This window comes from Ranitomeya imitator, chromosome 10 (assembly GCF_032444005.1).
Source record: "Ranitomeya imitator isolate aRanImi1 chromosome 10, aRanImi1.pri, whole genome shotgun sequence".
Lineage (NCBI taxonomy): Eukaryota > Metazoa > Chordata > Amphibia > Anura > Dendrobatidae > Ranitomeya > Ranitomeya imitator.
Genome location: NC_091291.1, coordinates 146,136,564 through 146,158,582, shown reverse-complemented (window position 1 = coordinate 146,158,582; position 22,019 = coordinate 146,136,564). Strand labels below are relative to the sequence as shown.

The window sequence follows — 22,019 nt, the reverse complement described above, 5'->3', positions numbered from 1 at the left end:
CGTGGATTGCGCCGACCGATTAGCTGCATGTGTCACGGCTGTGTCACAGTCAGGACACATGCATGGAGAACCCAACAAACAGACTCTCCATGCATGTGCTGTGACACATGCAGCTGCAGTGCTGATCAGCCGGCGCGATCCTGGAAGCCGGGTTTCTTCTGCAGCTTATTTGGGAAGCCCTATAGCTTGCCGAATAAGAGAGAAACTGAGCAAATTCGCTCATCTCTAGTCAGGACAAAGTTGTTGAGAAGTACAAGTAAGAGGGATTGGGTTATAAAAAAAAAAAGTCTCCCAAACTCTGATCATTCCTGGAGCACCATCAAATCCATTAATATCAAATGGAAAGAACATGGTACCACAACAAACTTGCCAAGAGAGGGCTGTCCACCAAGACTCTCAGCCCGGGCAAGAAGAGTATTAATCAGAGTGGCAGCACAGAGGCCAAAGGTAATCCTGAATGAGCTTCAGAGTTCCCAAGCAGAGACTGGAGTGTTTGTCCACAATAAGCCGTACACTCCATAGAGGTGGCCTTTATGGTAGAGTGGGCAGAAAAAAAGCAAAATTGAACTTTTTGGCCACCAATGTAAACGCTATGTCTGCACCAAACCAACACAGCTCATCACTCCAAGAACACCATCCCCACAGAGAAACATAGTGGTGACAGCATCATGCTGTGGGGATATTTTTTGGCAGCAGGGACAGGGAAAATGGATGTTTTAGCGTGGCCTAGACAAAGCCGAGACCTTAATCCAATGGAGAATGTGTGGTCAGACATGAAGTTCGCTGTTCACCAGAGGAAACATCTAACGTGAAGGAGCTGGAGCAGTTTTGTTTTGTGGAATGAAGAAAAATCCCAGTGACAAGGTGTGCAAAGCTCAGAGAGACTTGTCCAAAGTGACTTACAGCTGTAATTGCCGCAAAAGGAGGCTCTACAGAGTACTGACTGTAGGGGGATGAAGAGTTATGCACCCTGAAGTTTACAGTTCTTTTGTCCTATTTGTTGTTTGCATCACAATAAAAAGAAAACAAAATGTTCAGAGTTGTAGGCAAGTTCTTTACATGAACAAACTCTCAAAAAAACCTGTGAAATTCCAGGTTGTAATGTAGCAAAGCACGAAAAATGCTCGGGGTGACTACCTGCGCAAGCCACTGTAGAATGGGTCCCAGAATTGATGGGGAAAACACATTAAATTAATCTATTCTTAAAATGTAAATTACAAGATGTTGATTAAATTAAGGATATAAATATGGAAACCGAGACCCCACTTTGATTGGAACCATTCATGCAATGAGTCCCACCTTTTATTTTCATGGCAATAAAGATTTCCTACAAGTTTTACTTCAAATGAGAAGAAAGGGAAACTAATGGACTTCAATAGAAATTATCCCTTGTTACATTGTCTCCAATATCTGTAGTGCCCGTCCCTAAGACACCGCGCTATAAAGTAATGATTTTAATACACAAATTACATTTTGTTAAAAAGAACAGAAATGAAGTTGATCAGATTTCTTTATAACGCAGAGATGGTAATGAGCTTCCATCGCCATTGGGTGTAGGCCCATTAATGTGGTTCTATGAGAGTCGGTGAGAACTGCCGGCCACTGTCTCTGGCCACGGCCGATCACATGGCTGTCCCGTAGGCAAATACTCGTCAGTTCCCGAATATAACCAACAACATCCAGAACATAATTTCCCTGCCATTTGGTGTAGTGTTCACATCTGAGCTCCGGGGCTGTTGCAGGTTCATTATACATTTTTATAATATCAATATCAAATCAATATTTTCGTCCATAGTGCAGGACCCCAAAAGATACAGGGTTGATAGGCTGCTGCCTAATTGGTAATCCAGCACTGCCTGCACCATGTGGCATAACCGGAAGGTCAATGTGGTTCCTTATCTGACCAAGCCTGGTAACTCTGTATGTGGCCCCTTCTCATGTACAGCACCATGGAATTATTGGTGCTATATCTATATATATATATATATATATATATACTGCGTGGGCTGTGTTATATACTACGTGGCAGTGTTATATACTACGTGGCAGTGTTATATACTACATGGCAGTGTTATATACTACGTGGCAGTGTTATATACTACGTGGCAGTGTTATATACTTCGTGGGCAGTGTTATATACTATGTGGGCTGTGTTATATACTTCGTGGGCAGTGTTATATACTACGTGGGCTGTGTTATATACTTCGTGGGCAGTGTTATATACTATGTGGGCTGTGTTATATACTATGTGGCTGCTATATACATACGTATTCTAGAATACCCGATGCGTTAGAATCGGGCTACCATCTAGTAAATAAATAATAATGAGTGTCCCTAAGATTCACAGAGAGCCCAATCGCCTCCTCGCTTCATCCGCTAGTCTCTTACAGCTCTGGTAATGGGGTTGGCCCGTATTGTCATGATGGCTTCTGTGTATGTTTTACATTGAGATCATAGGAAATATTGTATTTTAACATTTTGGGAAATTGCCATAACTCTCCAAAGGTCGCAGATCTGATGCTAGACTAATGGGGAGAATAGGACAGTCTCATTGGAGTATGGGTAAATTCGGGAAATTATCTAATTCAGTGGGGGGGACCACATTGTGACACACCCATCTGAATTGCTGGTCCATCTTGAGATTTTAGGTTGATTTGTGGGGATGAAGTGGAGAAAACAGTCAAAGGGCCGTATGATCCCAAGAAATAATCATTTTTGGTCTTTTTTCATTGGGTGGGGATTATTTTGAAATGCTGGAATGTTTCTTGTTGGGCTGGAGAACATTGGGGGTCACCTGAGACCATGGGGGCCCAGCTTACTGCTATGATGTCCACTATTAGTTGCATTTACACCTTGTGGTGCCCACATGAACGATTGAGCAGACTGATGAACTTCTATATTATTTCTTACTTCACTCAGAAACGTTCTTTTTTGGAGGGCGGCTCTGCTTCCTTCTTTTAGTTGCCTGTTCTGTTTCCTTCACACACTCACAATTCTCCTCAATGATAACATTGCATTATGTGAGCGCTTACTCGCCCCTGACACTTCGCGGTCCTGCACACGCTTCTTTTTACATTGCTCCAATTCTTTGCTGCTCATTGCTCACATTCCTTGTTTCTGTGTTGTTTGGCTTTGACTGGAAATGTTGCTATCACACTTTTATAGGATCTGGCAATATTCCCAAATTGACTCTTGCTCAACATTTTTGGCCCTGTGCTCCATACACTTAAGGAGCAATGATGAACACAATCTGTCTCATTACTCGGTGGCATAGTCCCGGCCTCAGATATATTCCCTTTCCTATAAAGTCATTAACCACAAGTGAAAGATCGCCGCTTGGGAGACTCTCCTGGACTGCAAAATATGTCTGTGATTTCTTACACCTACAGATTTCTTTCTATTGCCTGTGTGCATTATCTCTGTACTGTGGCATCACTGTGTGCATTATCTCTGTACTGTGGCATCACTGTGTGCATTATCCCTGTACTGTGGCATCACTGTGTGCATTATCCCTGTACTGTGGCATCACTGTGTGCATCATCCCTGTACTGTGACATCACTGTGTGCATTATCCCTGTACTGTGACATCACTGTGTGCATTATCCCTGTACTGTGGCATCACTGTGTGCATCATCCCTGTACTGTGACATCACTGTGTGCATTATCCCTGTACTGTGGCATCACTGTGTGCATTATCCCTGTACTGTGGCATCACTGTGTGCATCATCCCTGTACTGTGACATCACTGTGTGCATTATCCCTGTACTGTGACATCACTGTGTGCATTATCCCTGTACTGTGACATCACTGTGTGCATTATCCCTGTACTGTGACATCACTGTGTGCATTATCCCTGTACTGTGACATCACTGTGTGCATTATCCCTGTACTGTGACATCACTGTGTGCATTATCCCTGTACTGTGGCATCACTGTGTGCATCATCCCTGTACTGTGACATCACTGTGTGCATTATCCCTGTACTGTGACATCACTGTGTGCATTATCCCTGTACTGTGACATCACTGTGTGCATTATCCCTGTACTGTGACATCACTGTGTGCATTATCCCTGTACTGTGACATAACTGTGTGCATTATCCCTGTACTGTGACATCACTGTGTGCATTATCCCTGTACTGTGACATCACTGTGTGTATCATCCCTGTACTGTGACATCACTGTATTATCCCTGTACTGTGACATCACTGTGTGTATTATCCGTGTACTGTGACATTAGCGTGTGCATTAACTCTGTACTGTGACATCACTGTGTGTATTATCCCTATACTGTGACATCACTGTGTGCGTTATCCCTGTACTGTGACATCGCTGTGTGCATTATCCCTGTACTGTGACATCGCTGTGTGTATTATCCCTGTACTGTGACATCACTGTGTATTATCCCTGTACTGTGACATCACTGTGTGCATTATCTATACTGTGACATCACTGTGTGCATTAACTCTGTACTGTGACATCACTGTGTGCATTATCTGTACTGTGACATCACTGTGTATTATCCCTGTACTGTGACATCACTGTGTGCATTATCTATACTGTGACATCACTGTGTGCATTAACTCTGTACTGTGACATCACTGTGTGCATTATCTGTACTGTGACATCACTGTGTATTATCCCTGTACTGTGACATCAGTGTGTATTATCCCTGTACTGTGACATCACTTTGTGTATTATCCCTGTACTGTGACATCACTGTGTGTATTATCCCTGTACTGTGACATCACTGTGTTGTGTATACAATCCTTGTACTCTGAGGTCACTGTGTGTATTATCCCTGTACTGTGACATCACTGTGTGTATTATCCCTGTACTGTGACATCACTGTGTGTATTATCCCTGTACTGTGACATCACTTTGTGTATTATCCCTGTACTGTGACATCACTGTGTATTATCCCTGTACTGTGACATCACTTTGTGTATTATCCCTGTACTGTGGCATCACTGTGTATTATCCCTGTACTGTGACATCACTTTGTGTATTATCCCTGTACTGTGACATCACTGTGTGTATTATCCCTGTACTGTGACATCACTGTGTATTATCCCTGTACTGTGACATCACTTTGTGTATTATCCCTGTACTGTGACATCACTGTGTGTATTATCCCTGTACTGTGACATCACTGTGTATTATCCCTGTACTGTGACATCACTTTGTGTATTATCCCTGTACTGTGACATCACTGTGTATTATCCCTGTACTGTGACATCACTGTGTGCATTATCTGTACTGTGACATCACTGTGTGCATTATCCCTGTACTATGACATCACTTTGTGTATTATCCCTGTACTGTGACATCACTGTGTATTGTCCCTGTACTGTGACATCACTGTGTATTATCCCTGTACTGTGACATCACTGTGTGCATTATCCCTGTACTGTAACATCACTGTGTTGTGTATATTATCCTTGTACTCTGAGGTCGCTGTTGTGAATTCTGTGGCTGAATTCACTCCTGTGGTCACAAGTGGTACTGCAGCTTCTGAGCTTCCTCCCTCAGGTGTTCTGGTGAGCTCGTTAACTGCTTCATTATTTAACTCCGCCTGATGCTGCTATCCTTGCTCCTTGTCAATGTTTCAGTGTTGGATCTGAGCTTCTCCTGATTGTTCCTGTGACCTGCTGCTCTGTATAGCTAAGTGCTTTTTGCTTTTTTGTTGCTTTTTTTCTGTCCAGCTTGTCTTTTGTTTTGCTGGAAGCTCTGAGACGCAAAGGGTGTACCGCCGTGCCGTTAGTTCGGCACGGTGGGTTTTTTTTGCCCCCTTTGCGTGGTTTTGCTTTAGGGTTTTTTGTAGACTGCAAAGTTCGCTTTACTGTCCTCGCTCTGTCCTAGAATATCGGGCCTCACTTTGCTGAATCTATTTCATCCCTACGTTTTGTCTTTTCATCTTACTCACAGTCATTATATGTGGGGGGCTGCCTTTTCCTTTGGGGAATTTCTCTGGGGCAAGTCAGGCCTATTTTTCTATCTTCAGGCTAGCTAGTTTCTTAGGCTGTGCCGAGTTGCCTAGGTAGTTGTTAGGCGCAATCCACAGCCGCTTTTAGTTGTGTTTAGGATAGGATCAGGTGTGCAGTCTACAGAGTTTCCACGTCTCAGAGCTCGTTCTTGTATTTTTGGGTATTTGTCAGATCACTGTGTGCGCTCTGATCGCTAAGCACACTGTGTTTCTGGATTGCCTTCATAACACCTGTCATTAGCAAACATAACAGTACAAGGAGCCAAACTAATGATTCTCAATAGAGGGAAAGAAAAAGTTCTGACATCATTTTTTTTTTTTTTTTCTCAGCTCTGTGTTCACTTTTTTTTTTTTCCCCTAGACATTTGGGTGATTCTGGACACAGGTGTGGACATGGATATTCAGGGTCTGTGCTCTTCAATGGATAATCTCGTTATAAATGTACAAAAAATTCAAGATACTATTGATCAGAAATCTATGTTAGAACCAAGAATTCCTATTCCTGATTTGTTTTTTGGAGATAGAACTAAGTTTCTAAGTTTCAAAAATAATTGTAAGCTATTTCTGGCCTTGAAACCTCATTCTTCTGGTAATCCTATTCAACAGGTTTTGATTATTATTTCTTTTTTGCGCGGCGACCCTCAAGACTGGGCATTTTCTCTTGCGCCAGGAGACCCTGCATTGAGTAGTGTCGATGCGTTTTTCCTGGTGCTCGGATTGCTGTACGATGAGCCTAATTCAGTGGATCAGGCTGAGAAAAATTTGCTGGCTTTGTGTCAGGGTCAGGATGATATAGAAGTATATTGTCAGAAATTTAGGAAATGGTCAGTACTCACTCAGTGGAATGAATCTGCGCTGGCAGCTTTGTTCAGAAAGGGTCTCTCTGAGGCTCTTAAGGATGTCATGGTGGGATTTCCTATGCCTGCTGGTTTGAATGAGTCTTTGTCTTTGGCCATTCAGATCGGTCGACGCTTGCGCGAGCGTAAATCTGTGCACCATTTGGCGGTACTGCCTGAGGTTAAACCTGAGCCTATGCAGTGCGATAGGACTATGACTAGAGTTGAACCGCAGGAATACAGACGTCTGAATGGTCTGTGTTTCTACTGTGGTGATTCCACTCATGCTATTTCTGATTGTCCTAAGCGCACTAAGCGGTCCGCTAGGTCTGCCGTCATTGGTACTGTACAGTCCAAATTCCTTCTGTCCATTACCTTGATATGCTCTTTGTCGTCGTTTTCTGTCATGGCGTTTGTGGATTCGGGCGCTGCCCTGAATCTGATGGATTTGGATTATGCTAAACGTTGTGGGTTTTTCTTGGAGCCTTTGCAGTGTCCTATTCCATTGAGAGGAATTGATGCTACACCTTTGGCCAAGAATAAACCTCAATACTGGGCCCAGCTGACCATGTGCATGGCTCCTGCACATCAGGAAGTTATTCGCTTTCTGGTGTTGCATGATCTGCATGATGTGGTCGTGTTGGGGTTGCCATGGCTACAAACCCATAATCCAGTATTGGATTGGAATTCCATGTCGGTATCCAGCTGGGGTTGTCAGGGGGTACATGGTGATGTTCCATTTTTGTCGATTTCGTCATCCACCCCTTCTGAGGTCCCAGAGTTCTTGTCTGATTATCAGGATGTATTTGAAGAGCCCAAGTCCGATGCTCTACCTCCGCATAGGGATTGTGATTGTGCTATCAATTTGATTCCTGGTAGTAAATTCCCTAAAGGTCGATTATTTAATTTATCCGTGCCCGAACACGCCGCTATGCGCAGTTATGTGAAGGAATCCCAGGAGAAGGGACATATTCGCCCATCGTCTTCACCACTGGGAGCAGGGTTCTTCTTTGTAGCTAAGAAGGATGGTTCGCTGAGACCGTGTATTGATTACCGCCTTCTTAATAAGATCACTGTTAAATTTCAGTATCCCTTGCCATTGTTATCTGACTTGTTTGCTCGGATTAAGGGGGCTAGTTGGTTCACTAAGATAGATCTTCGTGGTGCGTATAATCTGGTGAGAATCAGGCAAGGAGATGAATGGAAAACTGCATTCAATACGCCCGAGGGTCATTTTGAGTATCTAGTGATGCCGTTCGGACTTGCCAATGCTCCATCTGTGTTTCAGTCTTTTATGCATGACATCTTCCGTGAGTATCTGGATAAATTCCTGATTGTTTACTTGGATGACATTTTGATCTTCTCAGATGATTGGGAGTCTCATGTGAAGCAGGTCAGAATGGTTTTTCAGGTCCTGCGTGCTAACTCTTTGTTTGTGAAGGGATCAAAGTGTCTCTTCAGTGTGCAGAAAGTTTCATTTTTGGGGTTCATCTTTACCCCTTCTACTATCGAGATGGATCCAGTTAAGGTCCAAGCCATCCAGGATTGGATTCAGCCGATATCTCTGAAAAGTCTGCAAAAGTTCCTGGGCTTTGCTAATTTTTATCGTCGCTTCATCTGTAATTTTTCTAGCATTGCCAAACCATTGACCGATTTGACCAAGAAGGGTGCTGATTTGGTTAATTGGTCTTCTGCTGCTGTGGAAGCTTTTCAGGAGTTGAAGCGTCGTTTTTGTTCTGCCCCTGTGTTGTGTCAGCTAGATGTTTCTCTTCCGTTCCAGGTCGAGGTTGATGCTTCTGAGATTGGAGCAGGGGCGGTTTTGTCACAGAGAGGTTCTGATTGCTCAGTGATGAAACCATGTGCTTTCTTTTCCAGGAAGTTTTCGCCCGCTGAGCGTAATTATGATGTGGGCAATCGAGAGTTGCTGGCCATGAAGTGGGCATTCGAGGAGTGGCGTCATTGGCTTGAAGGAGCTAAGCATCGCGTGGTGGTATTGACTGATCATAAGAACTTGACTTATCTCGAGTCTGCCAAGCGCTTGAATCCTAGACAGGCCCGTTGGTCGTTATTTTTTGCCCGCTTCGACTTTGTGATTTCGTACCTTCCGGGCTCTAAAAATGTGAAGGCGGATGCTCTGTCTAGGAGTTTTGTGCCCGACTCTCCGGGTTTATCTGAGCCAGCGGGTATCCTCAAGGAAGGAGTCATTGTGTCTGCCATCTCCCCTGATTTGCGGCGGGTGCTGCAAAAATTTCAGGCGAATAAACCTGATCGTTGTCCAGCAGAGAAACTGTTCGTCCCTGATAGGTGGACTAATAAACTTATCTCTGAACTTCATTGTTCGGTGTTGGCTGGTCATCCTGGAATCTTTGGTACCAGAGAGTTAGTGGCTAGATCCTTCTGGTGGCCATCTCTGTCACGGGATGTACGTACTTTTGTGCAGTCCTGTGGGATTTGTGCTAGGGCTAAGCCCTGCTGTTCTCGTGCCAGTGGGTTGCTTTTGCCCTTGCCGGTCCCAAAGAGGCCTTGGACACATATTTCGATGGATTTCATTTCTGACCTTCCCGTTTCTCAAAAGATGTCAGTCATTTGGGTGGTCTGTGATCGCTTTTCTAAAATGGTCCATCTGGTGCCCTTGGCTAAATTGCCTTCCTCCTCTGATTTGGTACCTTTGTTCTTTCAGCATGTGGTTCGGTTGCATGGCATTCCTGAGAATATTGTTTCTGACAGAGGTTCCCAGTTTGTTTCAAGGTTTTGGCGAGCCTTTTGTGGTAGGATGGGCATTGACCTATCCTTTTCCTCGGCTTTCCATCCTCAGACTAATGGCCAGACCGAACGAACCAATCAGACCTTGGAAACATATCTGAGATGTTTTGTTTCTGCAGACCAGGATGATTGGGTGTCCTTTTTGCCGTTGGCTGAGTTCGCCCTTAATAATCGGGCCAGCTCGGATACCTTGGTTTCTCCATTTTTTTGCAATTCTGGGTTCCATCCTCGTTTCTCTTCAGGACAGGTTGAGTCTTCGGACTGTCCTGGTGTGGATTCTGTGGTGGATAGGTTGCAGCAGATCTGGACTCAGGTAGTGGACAATTTGATCTTGTCCCAGGAGAAAGCTCAACTTTTCGCTAATCGCAGACGCCGTGTGGGTCCCCGACTTCGTGTTGGGGATCTGGTTTGGTTATCTTCTCGTCATATTCCTATGAAGGTTTCCTCTCCTAAATTTAAACCTCGTTTTATTGGTCCGTATAGGATTTCTGAGGTTCTCAATCCTGTGTCTTTTCGTTTGACCCTCCCAGACTCCTTTTCCATACATAATGTATTCCATAGGTCGTTGTTGCGGAGATACGTGGCACCTATGGTTCCATCTGTTGAGCCTCCTGCCCCGGTTTTGGTGGAGGGGGAATTGGAGTATATTGTGGAGAAGATTTTGGATTCTCGTGTTTCTAGACGGAAACTCCAGTATCTGGTTAAATGGAAGGGTTATGCTCAGGAAGATAATTCCTGGGTTTTTGCCTCTGATGTTCATGCTTCCGATCTTGTTCGTGCCTTTCATGCGGCTCATCCTGGTCGGCCTGGGGGCTCTGGTGAGGGTTCGGTGACCCCTCCTCAAGGGGGGGGTACTTTTTGTGAATTCTGTGGCTGAATTCACTCCTGTGGTCACAAGTGGTACTGCAGCTTCTGAGCTTCCTCCCTCAGGTGTTCTGGTGAGCTCGTTAACTGCTTCATTGCTTAACTCCGCCTGATGCTGCTATCCTTGCTCCTTGTCAATGTTTCAGTGTTGGATCTGAGCTTCTCCTGATTGTTCCTGTGACCTGCTGCTCTGTATAGCTAAGTGCTTTTTGCTTTTTTGTTGCTTTTTTTCTGTCCAGCTTGTCTTTTGTTTTGCTGGAAGCTCTGAGACGCAAAGGGTGTACCGCCGTGCCGTTAGTTCGGCACGGTGGTTTTTTTTTGCCCCCTTTGCGTGGTTTTGCTTTAGGGTTTTTTGTAGACTGCAAAGTTCGCTTTACTGTCCTCGCTCTGTCCTAGAATATCGGGCCCCACTTTGCTGAATCTATTTCATCCCTACTTTTTGTCTTTTCATCTTACTCACAGTCATTATATGTGGGGGGCTGCCTTTTCCTTTGGGGAATTTCTCTGGGGCAAGTCAGGCCTATTTTTCTATCTTCAGGCTAGCTAGTTTCTTAGGCTGTGCCGAGTTGCCTAGGTAGTTGTTAGGCGCAATCCACAGCCGCTTTTAGTTGTGTTTAGGATAGGATCAGGTGTGCAGTCTACAGAGTTTCCACGTCTCAGAGCTCGTTCTTGTATTTTTGGGTATTTGTCAGATCACTGTGTGCGCTCTGATCGCTAAGCACACTGTGATTCTGGATTGCCTTCATAACACCTGTCATTAGCAAACATAACAGGTCGCTGTGTGCATTATCCCTGTACTGTGACATCTCTGTGTGCTTTATCCTTGTACTGTGACGCTGCCTTGTGCATTCTCTCAGTCCACGGAATAGTTTCCAGTGATGACTGCTAACACAGCTCCACACTGCTGGAACCAACACTTTCCTTGCTCCACTACAGTGAGTGCAGATGTGAAGCGTTATTATCAGTCATCTCCTGGCTCAGGTTGGTCGTTATTTTCTGTGCGTTAACCATTGACGTGCTGGGTTCTTGTACCAGATATTACACTGTGTTCTCGGTGAGATCGGTGAATGAGTGCAGGTTTCTGTGCTGTATCGGTTCCTGTAATATGTGAAGTTGCTGTTGTCACTACCGTCTTTATGGCTGACATGTGCGGTTACAGATCTGCACCTGGTAATGATGCTGTCACAGCAGAGGGACACAACCTGCCAGCACTATGTGGCTCGGGCTTTAATAGGAGGGTGACATTGCTGGCGCTTCTTATCTCAGTGGAAGCTTCAGGGTTGGACGTGTGGATTGGAGTCTTGTCCTGCCCGACTGTCTTCTCACCCAGGTCCTATACACCAGAGGTCCCCAACTCCAGTCCTCAAGGCCCACCAACAGGTCATGTTTTCAGGATTTCCTTTGCATTGCACAGGTGATGCAATTATTACCTGGGCAAAACTAAGGAAATCCTGAAAACATGACATGTTGGTGGGCCTTGAGGACTGGAGTTGGGGACCTCTGCTATACACAATCATACACTGCATGAAGGCTCCGCCAGCCCCGCACAGCTGAACGGACCATCGCTGACCCGATATATAGCGATCCCACGGAGCAAAATATATTCACACTAGATGGTGGCCCGATTCTAACGCATCGGGTATTCTAGAATATGTATGTATGTATATAGCAGCCACATAGTATATAGCACAGGCCACGTAGTATATAGGAGTACTACGTGGCCTGTGGTATATACCATGTGACTGCTATATGTATATATACATACATATTGTAGAATACCCGATGCGTTAATATAGGCCACGCAGTAAATAACAGCCCACGTAGTATATAACACAGCCCACACAGTATATAGCAGCCACGCAGTATATAACACAGCCCACATAGTATGTAACACAGCCCACGTAATATATAGCACAGCCCACATAGTATCTAACAGTGGTCACATAGTATATAGCACGCAGTATAGAACACAGCCACGTAGTATATAACACAGCCCACGCAGTATATAACACTGCCTATGTAGTATATAGCAGCCACGCGGTATATAACACTGCCCACGTAGTATATAACACAGCCCACATAGTATATAGCAGCCATGTAGTATATAACACAGCCCACGCAGTATATAACACTGCCTATGTAGTATATAGCAGCCACGCGGTATCTAACACAGCCCACGTAGTATACAGCAGTGTGGGCACCATATCCCTGTTAAAAAAAATAGTTAAAGTGAAAAATGGTTATATACTCACGCACCGGCGGGATCCATCGTAGATCCAGCGAACCTCTGGCGATATGCGCGCGGTTGCCGCCATCTTGCATTCCAAGATCACTTAGCGGACTCGCGAGACCACTAAGTCTTCTGGGTAATTTCGCAATGCATCTCTGGGAACGGAAGCTGGCGGGAGGCACGAGCGCATCGTCGGACTACGGAAGGTGAGAATAGCAGGTTTTTTTGTTTTTTTTTTAAATATTTTTAACATTAGATCTTTTTACTATTGGTTCCGCATAGGCAGCATCAATAGTAACACGTCCATTAGCGCTGCCATTAACCCTGTGTGAGCGGTGACTGGAGGGGAGTATGGAGCAGGCACTGACTGCGGAGAGTAAGGAGCAGGCGCCAGGCGCTGACTGCGGGGAGTATGGAGCGGGCGCTGACTGCAGGGAGTATGGAGCGGGCGCTGACTGCAGGGAGTATGGAGCGGGCGCTGACTGCTGGGAGTATGGAGCGGGCGCCGGGCACTGACTGCGGGGAGTATGGAGCGGGCGCTGACTGCGGGGAGTATGGAGCAAGGAGTATGGAGCGGGCGCTGACTGCGGGGAGTATGGAGCGGGGAGTATGGAGCGGGCGCCGGGCACTGACTGCGGGGAGTATGGAGCGGGCGCCGGGCACTGACTGCGGGGAGTATTGAGCGGGCGCCGGGCACTGACTGCGGGGAGTATGGAGCGGGCGCCGGGCACTGACTGCGGGGAGTATGGAGCGGGCGCTGGGCACTGACTGCGGGGAGTATGAAGCGGGCGCCGGGCACTGACTGTGGGGAGTATGGAGCGGGCGCTGACTATGGGGAGTATGGCACGGGCGCTGACTGCGGGGAGTATGGAGGGACTTATCGGACTGTGGCCGTCGCTGATTGGTCTCGCCAGCTGCATGTCATGGCTGCCGCGACCAATCAGCGACTTGGATTCCATGGCAGACAGAGGCCGCGACCAATGAATATCTGTGACAGACAGACAGAAGGACGGAAGTGACCCTTAGACAATTATATAGTAGATACAGAGGAGGGATGGGACAATCCCAGAAGCTTCTCGCTCTACAGTCATTTATGGTACAGACAGCTACGCTCTGACCTATTTTACTGTAACCTGCAGAAGAGACGTCTGTGCAGCTGCCGCACAACAGGAAGCCGCGTCTTGTGTTCTCCCAGTGCTTCTGTGTTAATGAAAGTTTCATTGCTGCACACACCGGTGTGATGGAGAAGACGTGTAGCCAGATCTGGTCCTGCAGCCGAGAAAGTCACAGGCCATCACTGTAATCTAAGTGCACGCATACGACAACGGGGGTGTTGGTTCACACAGTTTCTGATGGATTCCTTAACCAACAAGCAGAATAATAACTGCAGCTCTGGGGTATAATACAGGAGGTAACTCAGGATCAGTAATGTATGTACACAGTGACTGCACCAGCAGAATAGTGAGTGCAGCTCTGGGAGTATAATACAGGATGTAACTCAGGATCAGTACTGTAATGTATGTACATAGTGACTGCGCCAGCAGAATAGTGAGTGCAGCTCTGGAGTATAATACAGGATGTAACTCAGGATCAGTAATGTAATGTATGTACACAGTGACTGCACCAGCAGAATAGTGAGTGCAGCTCTGGAGTATAATACAGGAGGTAACTCAGGATCAGTAATGTAATATATGTACTCAGTGACTGCACCAGCAGAATAGTGAGTGCAGCTCTGGAGTATAATACAGGATGTAACTCAGGATCAGTAATGTAATGTATGTACACAGTGACTGCACCAGCAGAATAGTGAGTGCAGCTCTGGGGTATATTACAGGATGTAACTCAGGATCAGTAATGTATGTACACAGTGACTGCACCAGCAGAATAGTGAGTGCAGCTCTGGGGTATAATACAGGATGTAACTCAGGATCAGTAATGTAATGTATGTACAGTGACTGCACCAGCAGAATAGTGAGTGCAGCTCTGGGGTATAATACAGGATGTAACTCAGGATCAGTAATGTAATGTATGTACAGTGACTGCACCAGCAGAATAGTGAGTGCAGCTCTGGGGTATAATACAGGATGTAACTCAGGATCAGTAATGTATGTACACAGTGACTGCACCAGCAGAATAGTGAGTGCAGCTCTGGAGGATAATACAGGAGGTAACTCAGGATTAGTAATGTATGTACTACAGCAGCTCGTTCAGTGATCCCAAGACATTGGTTCGTGGCAGATTCCCCCCATAGAGGAAGGGTATTCTGAAATGGTTGGTTAGTGTTGAGTTGAAGAATTCACGGCTGAAGGTCTGCAGTGTCAGGATTATGGTCCAGGACTGATCTGATTTCCATAAAATGTTTCAGTAGCGGTTTTGATGGCTGAGTGGAGCGGGTTGGTTCTATGCGTCCCTTCCTTTATATCCCTCTATATCCTTCCTACCCTGCTCTTTCTGCCTCCTTTCTTCTGGATTTATAAGTACTATGGTGAGGGACCCTATCGGGTGTGTTTCCTTCACAGCATAATCTGCTAATTTACTAATGTTACATTTATGTTCTCTTGTAACTCAAGACTTCTATGTGTCATTAATGTGTCTTAGATATATCATTATACTATGTCTCTGTATTAATTTGTAAAAAAAAATAAATCTTAATAAAGCAGAGTGGACACAGCCATTCCAAATGATACAGTTTCTGTCTAGATTTTTGGTTAGAGGTGGAGGTAAGTCGGTAGACACAGTTCTGAATGTCAGCTGGTAAAACATGTGGTCCCGTAATGTGTCTTATAGCGTGGCCCCTGGACAGAGTGTTCCCTTTAATGACCGATTTTTCTGTATTTTTAGAACTCGGATTTTCCGGATCCTTACATCCCGTATGGATTTCCAATGCATGAGAATCCGAATCCGTGGAGCCGTCCATTGTGGAAAGATCTAGCAATCCAGGAGGTGCCGTGTCCAGATGTAGCAGGTCTGTGCCTCATGTGTGGCTGGAGGAATGCTGATAACAGAGAGCACAAGATGCTCACCAGGAAGCTGCTGCAGATCAGTCGTCCTCTGACAACAGCTGCAGTGCTGGTACTTTGTGTGGTCATTGTACAATAGACGGACACTAGCCGAGTGCAGCTCAGCTTCTGGTGACCATCACTGTGATATTCATGTAGAAGTAATAAGACGCTATCACAGACCCTTGACCCCCCTATATCATCTCCGGTCAAATGTTTCTCTCGGTATTAGTTTTGCCCCTTTTATAGGCGATCATCCATTATTATTTGCTATGATTTCATCCCCGATTTATTATTTAATAGACTCATGTTAAGAAATACTAAACGTTGAATCCTTGCCCCTAAGACAACACTGCAGAGTACAGGAGCGGGAAGTGTTGTCATGGGGTGTCTGAAGATCTTTATACAAGGTCCTTCCTCTTTAACCCTTTAACTGCCTTGGGTGATGGCTGTGTGTGGCCACTATTAGTATATATATGTAAAGATATAATTAATAGCGACATGTATCCTTCCTCTCTGGTACAGTGGATGAGACCCTGCGGTGACATGATGGGAGTTGTTGTCTGTGCGCTGACGTTGGGTGGCCGATGACTCACTTCTCCCGCTATAAAAGCCGATTTCAGTTTTACTCATCTTTCTACCTCTGCTGTGAGAGCTGTGATCTTGTCGGTGTCTGAGCCTCGTGTCCCTGCGACACAATCTGCAGGAGTTAAATCTGCTAATACTCGGTGGCATATTGCACAGCAAACCCCGTTTATAGAATCTCCCTCTGACAACTCTTGGGCGATGTTCACACGTTGAGTAGAATTTCCGCTCCACTTCTGCAGCCCTTGGCACGTTTTTGATGCATTTTTGCCCTGTGTTTTTTGACTAGTTTGAGTGAGGTCAATTGTGAAAAGTGCTGGTAAAAACGCACTGAGAATTGACGCTGCAGATTATATTCTGCACCAAATCTGCACCTTGTGCACAAGCCCTTACAGGGCAGAGGACTGCAGCATAGATCCTTCAGTCACATCTGGAAACCCGGCACCCTGATGTTCCTGTGCCCGTTACTGAGCAAGTGGGATCGTGCAGAGTAATCGGGTCTGGTTCCAAGGACAGCCTGCAGCACTCTGAGCACAGCTCTGGAGGTTACCGAAGACAATATATTGGGCTGTAGAAGTGATAACTCATCTGCACAGGACACTTCATTGGTTTTGTGTGTGGGACGTCAAAGGCTGATGTGTAATTTCCACAGTTGTCATGATAGACAGTGTGCTACCTACCACACTAGGATCCACTAGGCTCATTGTGTAGACCAAGGCCCAAGAGAGGTCCTTGTGTATAACGACACCCTGTAAGTACGGGGCCCCCCCAAGTCGTTGTGCTGCATGTATCAGTAATAATCTCTTAGCCCTTGTGTGGTGATCCTGTATACAGAGGAACGGTACCTTTAGATGCATGTATGTTTGGTGGGTTTGATAGAACATATTGTGTTCTGTATCTTCTATGTATCACTGTACATAGCAGACTGTGTGATCTTATCAGAGAACGAGGTGACTAATGGATTGCTGGTAATCTTCTATTCCACGCTGATTTATGACCCAATCACAATCGACTTTCATCTGCTCATAAATCGTCTCAGATTATTGCGGAGGAGAAGAGCAGTAATTGTTACAGACCAGGCGGCGAGCGCTGGCCGATCACTGATACATCCAGGATGTAGAATACAAACTCTGCAACATTCTATTTACAAACTATTTACCGTACATTCTATTTACAAACCATCTAAAATAAAACAAAAACCCCGCAAAAGTGCCGTTTCCATTAAATTGTGCACTTGCTCATCTTTATGACATCACATATCAGATTTACATGTCTGGAGACATTGACAGCGCTGAAGTGTATTGTCCTGAGTGTTGGCGAATGATATGATTCCGGTCTTTAGGTGCAGTCGAAGCTCTGGGAGCCCTCTGTCCTCTCCGTCCTTCCTCCTGGCCTTTATGCTGTCTCCCGCACACCCCACGCACAGCAATCAGTGGTAGGACAGCAATCAGTGGTAGGACGCGCTGCTCGTCCTCTCACAGGTCCGAAGAGGCTTCCCCTGATCGGCAGCGAGAGCCCACCCTGGGCCACAGCACGCAGATAGCATTTAGTCATAGACTGACACGGGCCGCTCACACTCATTCATACGCTCCACACTCATTCACAGTCATTCATTCAGGCTCCTGCCAAATACCAGGAATTTCCTCCTTTCTTTTTATCCTATTTATAACTCAGCCAATTCCTTCCCTGACTTTTCCAGATCTCCGCTCTCTTCCTTTAGGCGCAGTGGGAAATATGTAAATTATTTCATTCCCAGCATCTCTTGGCACTGGAGGGTCTGAGCCTGCTAAATACTTCACTCATGGCCGTACACCACCCACATCTCCACCGAGGGCTTCAAGCTCCTCTCTTCAATAGTCCTGAAACTACTACTCCCAGCATGCCATGCCAGCCACAATCTACAGCTCTCCAAGGGATGTGAATGTACCAATCTCATAATGGCCTAATAAGCTTTTCCCTCTTTTGTGAAGTTTCTTATTAGTATACAGTGCCTTGCAAAAGTATTCAGCCCCCTGGAACTTTTCAACCTTTTCCCACATATCATGCTTCAAACATAAAGATACAAATGTAAATTTTTGGTGAAGAAACAACAACAAGTGGAACACAATTGTGAAGTTGAACAAAATTTATTGGTTATTTTACATTTTTGTGGAAATTCAAAAACTGAAAAGTGGGGCGTGCAATATAATTTGGCCCCTTTACTTTCAGTGCAGAAGTTCATTGTGGATCTATGAATGATCCAATGTCGTCCTAAATGCCTAATGATGATAAATATGATCCACCTGTGTGTAATCAAGTCTCCGTATAAATGTACCTGCCCTGTGATAGTCTCAGGGTTCTGTGTGAAGCACAGAGAGCATCATGAAGACCAAGGAACACAACAGGCAGGTCCGTGATACTATTGTGGAGAAGTTTAGAGACGGATTTGGATACAAAATGATTTCCAAGACTTTAAACATCCCAAGGAGCAGTGTGCAAGCGATCATATTGAAATGGAAGGAGTATCATACCACTGCAAATCTACCCAGACCCGGCCGTCCCTCTAAACTTTCATCTCACACAAAGAGAAGACTGATCAGAGATGCAGCCAAGAGGCCGATGATCCCTCTGGATGAACTGCAGAGATCTACAGCTGAGGTGGGACAGTCTGTCATAGGACAACAATCAGTCATACACTGCACAAATCTGGCCTTTATGGAAGAGTGGCAAGAAGAAAGCCATTTCTCAAAGATATCCATAAAAAGTGTTGTTTAAAGTTTGCACAAGGCACCTGGGAGACACCGAACATGTGGAAGAAGGTGCTCTGGTCAGATGAAACCAAAATCGAACTTTTTGGCAACAATGGTAAACGATATGTTTGGTGTAAAGGCAACACATCTCATCACCCTGAACACACCATCCCCACTGTCAAACATGGTGGTGGCAGCATCATGGTTTGGGCCTGCTTTACTTCAGCATGGACAGGGAAGATGGATAAAATTGATGAGAAGATGGATGGAGCCAAATACAGGACCATTCTTGAAGAAAACCTGTTGGAGTCTGCAAAAGACCTGAGACTGGGACGGAGATTTGTCTTCCAACAAGACAATGATCCCAAACAAAGCAAAATCTACAATGGAATGGTTCACAAATAAACGTATCCAGGTGTTAGAATGGCCAAGTCACAGTCCAGACCTCAATCCAATGGAGAATCTGTGGAAAGAGCTGAAAACTGCTGTTCACAAACGATCTCCATCAAACCTCACTGAGCTCGAGCTGTTTGCCAAGGAAGAACGGGCGAGAATTTCAGTCTCTCCATGTACGAAACTGACAGACATTCCCTAAGTGACTTGTAATTGCAGCAAGAGGTGGCGCAACAAAGTATTAAGTTACAGGGGCGAATAATATTGCACGCCACACTTTACAGTTTATGAATTTAGACAAAAATGTAAAATAACCAATAAATTTCGTTCAACTTCACAATTGTGTTCCACTTGTTGTTGATTCTTCACCAAATATTTACATTTGGTATCTTTATGTTTGAAGCCTGATATGTGGGAAAAGGTTGAAAAGTTCCAGGGGGCTGAATACTTTTGCAAGGCTTTGTACATGGATGTTTCTCTTTATTTTTTGTCTATCCATGTATGAAAGTTCAGATTCCACAGGAAAACTCATTAAACTTTCCCACATTTTAGACATTACACTGTGAAGAATGGAGAAAGCTGGGTACCCATCCCCCATCCATGTGAGAGCAGACTTGGCTGGAGTATATAGTGACAGGAATGAGGCAGATACACCCAGGCCTACATTTGTATTTAGTAGAGAATTCGCAGTTTCTCTCGGCATCCAGATTCCTTTTGCTTCGGAGGAACGTTGAGATATTCGCTAGGACCTGCAGATCTTCATTAGTCATTGTATTTACACGTGACGTTTTCTCGCCAGGGACTCATTGAAGCTATGGGAAATGAGCTGCTCCATGAATCAATAGTTGCTGCTGATACCAGCAGACTGAGCTCATGAAGAGTCCTGGACACTTGTGGTTAACCCCGGGAGGGAATCTTCAGGAATAGCTGCAGGGAGTGAGCGGATACTGAGCTTCCAGGGCCTATAGGAGTTAACGTGACGGAGCAGACAATTCCTTGTAGATTCCCATCCAGCTGCACATGACTTCACAAGACACACATCTCCATCTCTGAGAGTCTCCATTCTTCTCCTTCTTTTTGGTGTAATGTCCAGCCCCCTCACTTCTGCCTGCTGCATTTTACGCCGTGGCTCCCGGCTCTGACATGAATGGGGCCGTTCTGTTCGCTCATTAACACTGGTTATGAATCATTTTGGCTCTGGGTATAGAAGGGCCTGGGGCAACTGGAAGTGGGTCATCTCTGGCTTCATACACTCAGGCTTTGTGTCCCATTCATGACTTCACAGCTTCATCTTTACCATGGTAAAATATCAAGAAAACAGGGCGAACAGTTTGGGGTCTAGGTTGAGGAGCAGGAGGAGAAGAACTGGAGAACACCACAAAACATTATCTAATGTACAGACCAACACTAGGGAAATACAGGCAGGTAACTGCAGGAGCTGCTGGGAGTGATCCCACCATAATGCTGAGTGACCCCACGGTTAAGGAGGCCATAGATACGAAGCAGCAGAGGGATGAGCGGTCATTGAACCCACAGATATCGGCCTGGACTCTCTCACTAATATGGACTGTCACCACGTACAATGCTGCTTATCCTGGGGACTGTAGGAGCATTCACACCGGCAGGTTTCTGCCCATAACCAGCTTTGATAGCTACAACAAGCCCAGATTGTCTAAATGCGGCAGATTTATGACAGTGGTTTAGGCTGGATGGTGCATTTGGTGGATTGTTCACTGTCCAGTCAACAACACAAAAATGGACACACAACTTGTCGGGAATGTAAAGACATTATCTAAAGCACATAACGTGGCGCACTTTAGGCCATAATTCTGATCTTTGTACCTTAGTAAATAGCCCCATTGTATAGGGACCTAGTAGCACAACAGTTCTGTACCCATGCTGTCTACATATTGTCTGCCCGCTGTCTCTAACATCACGTGTTCCTTCTGTCTAAAACTGAACTTCTCGTGTTTCCTCCCTCCGCTGTCCTATACCTAGTACTGCAATGTCCTTGGGTTGGGTCAACCATAACTTCCCGCTCGCTGTCTCAGGGACAGATTTGACACAGAAATTTACTTTATCTCTACAACCAATCACTCACTCATGTCACCTGCATCTTAAAAATATCTCCAGAATCCAACCTTTTTCACCTTTGAAACTGTAAAAACTTTTACTGTTCTTATTTATTCTTGTCTGCACCATTGCAACTCTTTACTGATAGGTCTCCCTCTAACCAAACTTTATATTCTCCAATACATCCTGAATGCAGCAGCCAGGGTCATATTTCTGTCCAGCTGCTTCACTGAATCATCCACCTTGTACCAGTCATTGCAGTGGTTACCTATCCTCTACAGCAGTGTTCCCCAACTCCGAGCCTCAAGAGCCACCAACAGGTCATGTTTTCAGGATTTCCTTAGTATTGCACAGGTGATAATTACATCACCTGTGCAATACTATGGAAATGCTGAAAACATGACCTGTTGGTGGCTCTTGAGGCCCGGAGTTGGGGAACACTGCTCTACAGAGTACATTGTAGACTCATTGCTCTCACCCATAAAGTGCTCCACAGTGCTGCACCACCCTACATCTCCTCTTCATCTCTGTCTACCACCTATCCATAGTCTCCACAGTGCTGC

General features: G+C 45.4%; 1 protein-coding gene across 4 annotated transcripts in view; it reads left to right on the top strand.

Moving 5' to 3' along the window:
* The window catches only part of ETS1 (ETS proto-oncogene 1, transcription factor), a 102,400-nt gene that overhangs the window by 10,233 nt on the left and 70,148 nt on the right, over nucleotides 1-22,019 (top strand). For all 4 annotated transcript variants that reach the window (XM_069741056.1, XM_069741057.1, XM_069741054.1 and 1 more), the window contains one exon: nucleotides 15,519-15,642. In XM_069741056.1, coding sequence (XP_069597157.1) covers nucleotides 15,519-15,642 — 124 coding nt within the window. The remainder of the gene's footprint in view (nucleotides 1-15,518; nucleotides 15,643-22,019) is intronic.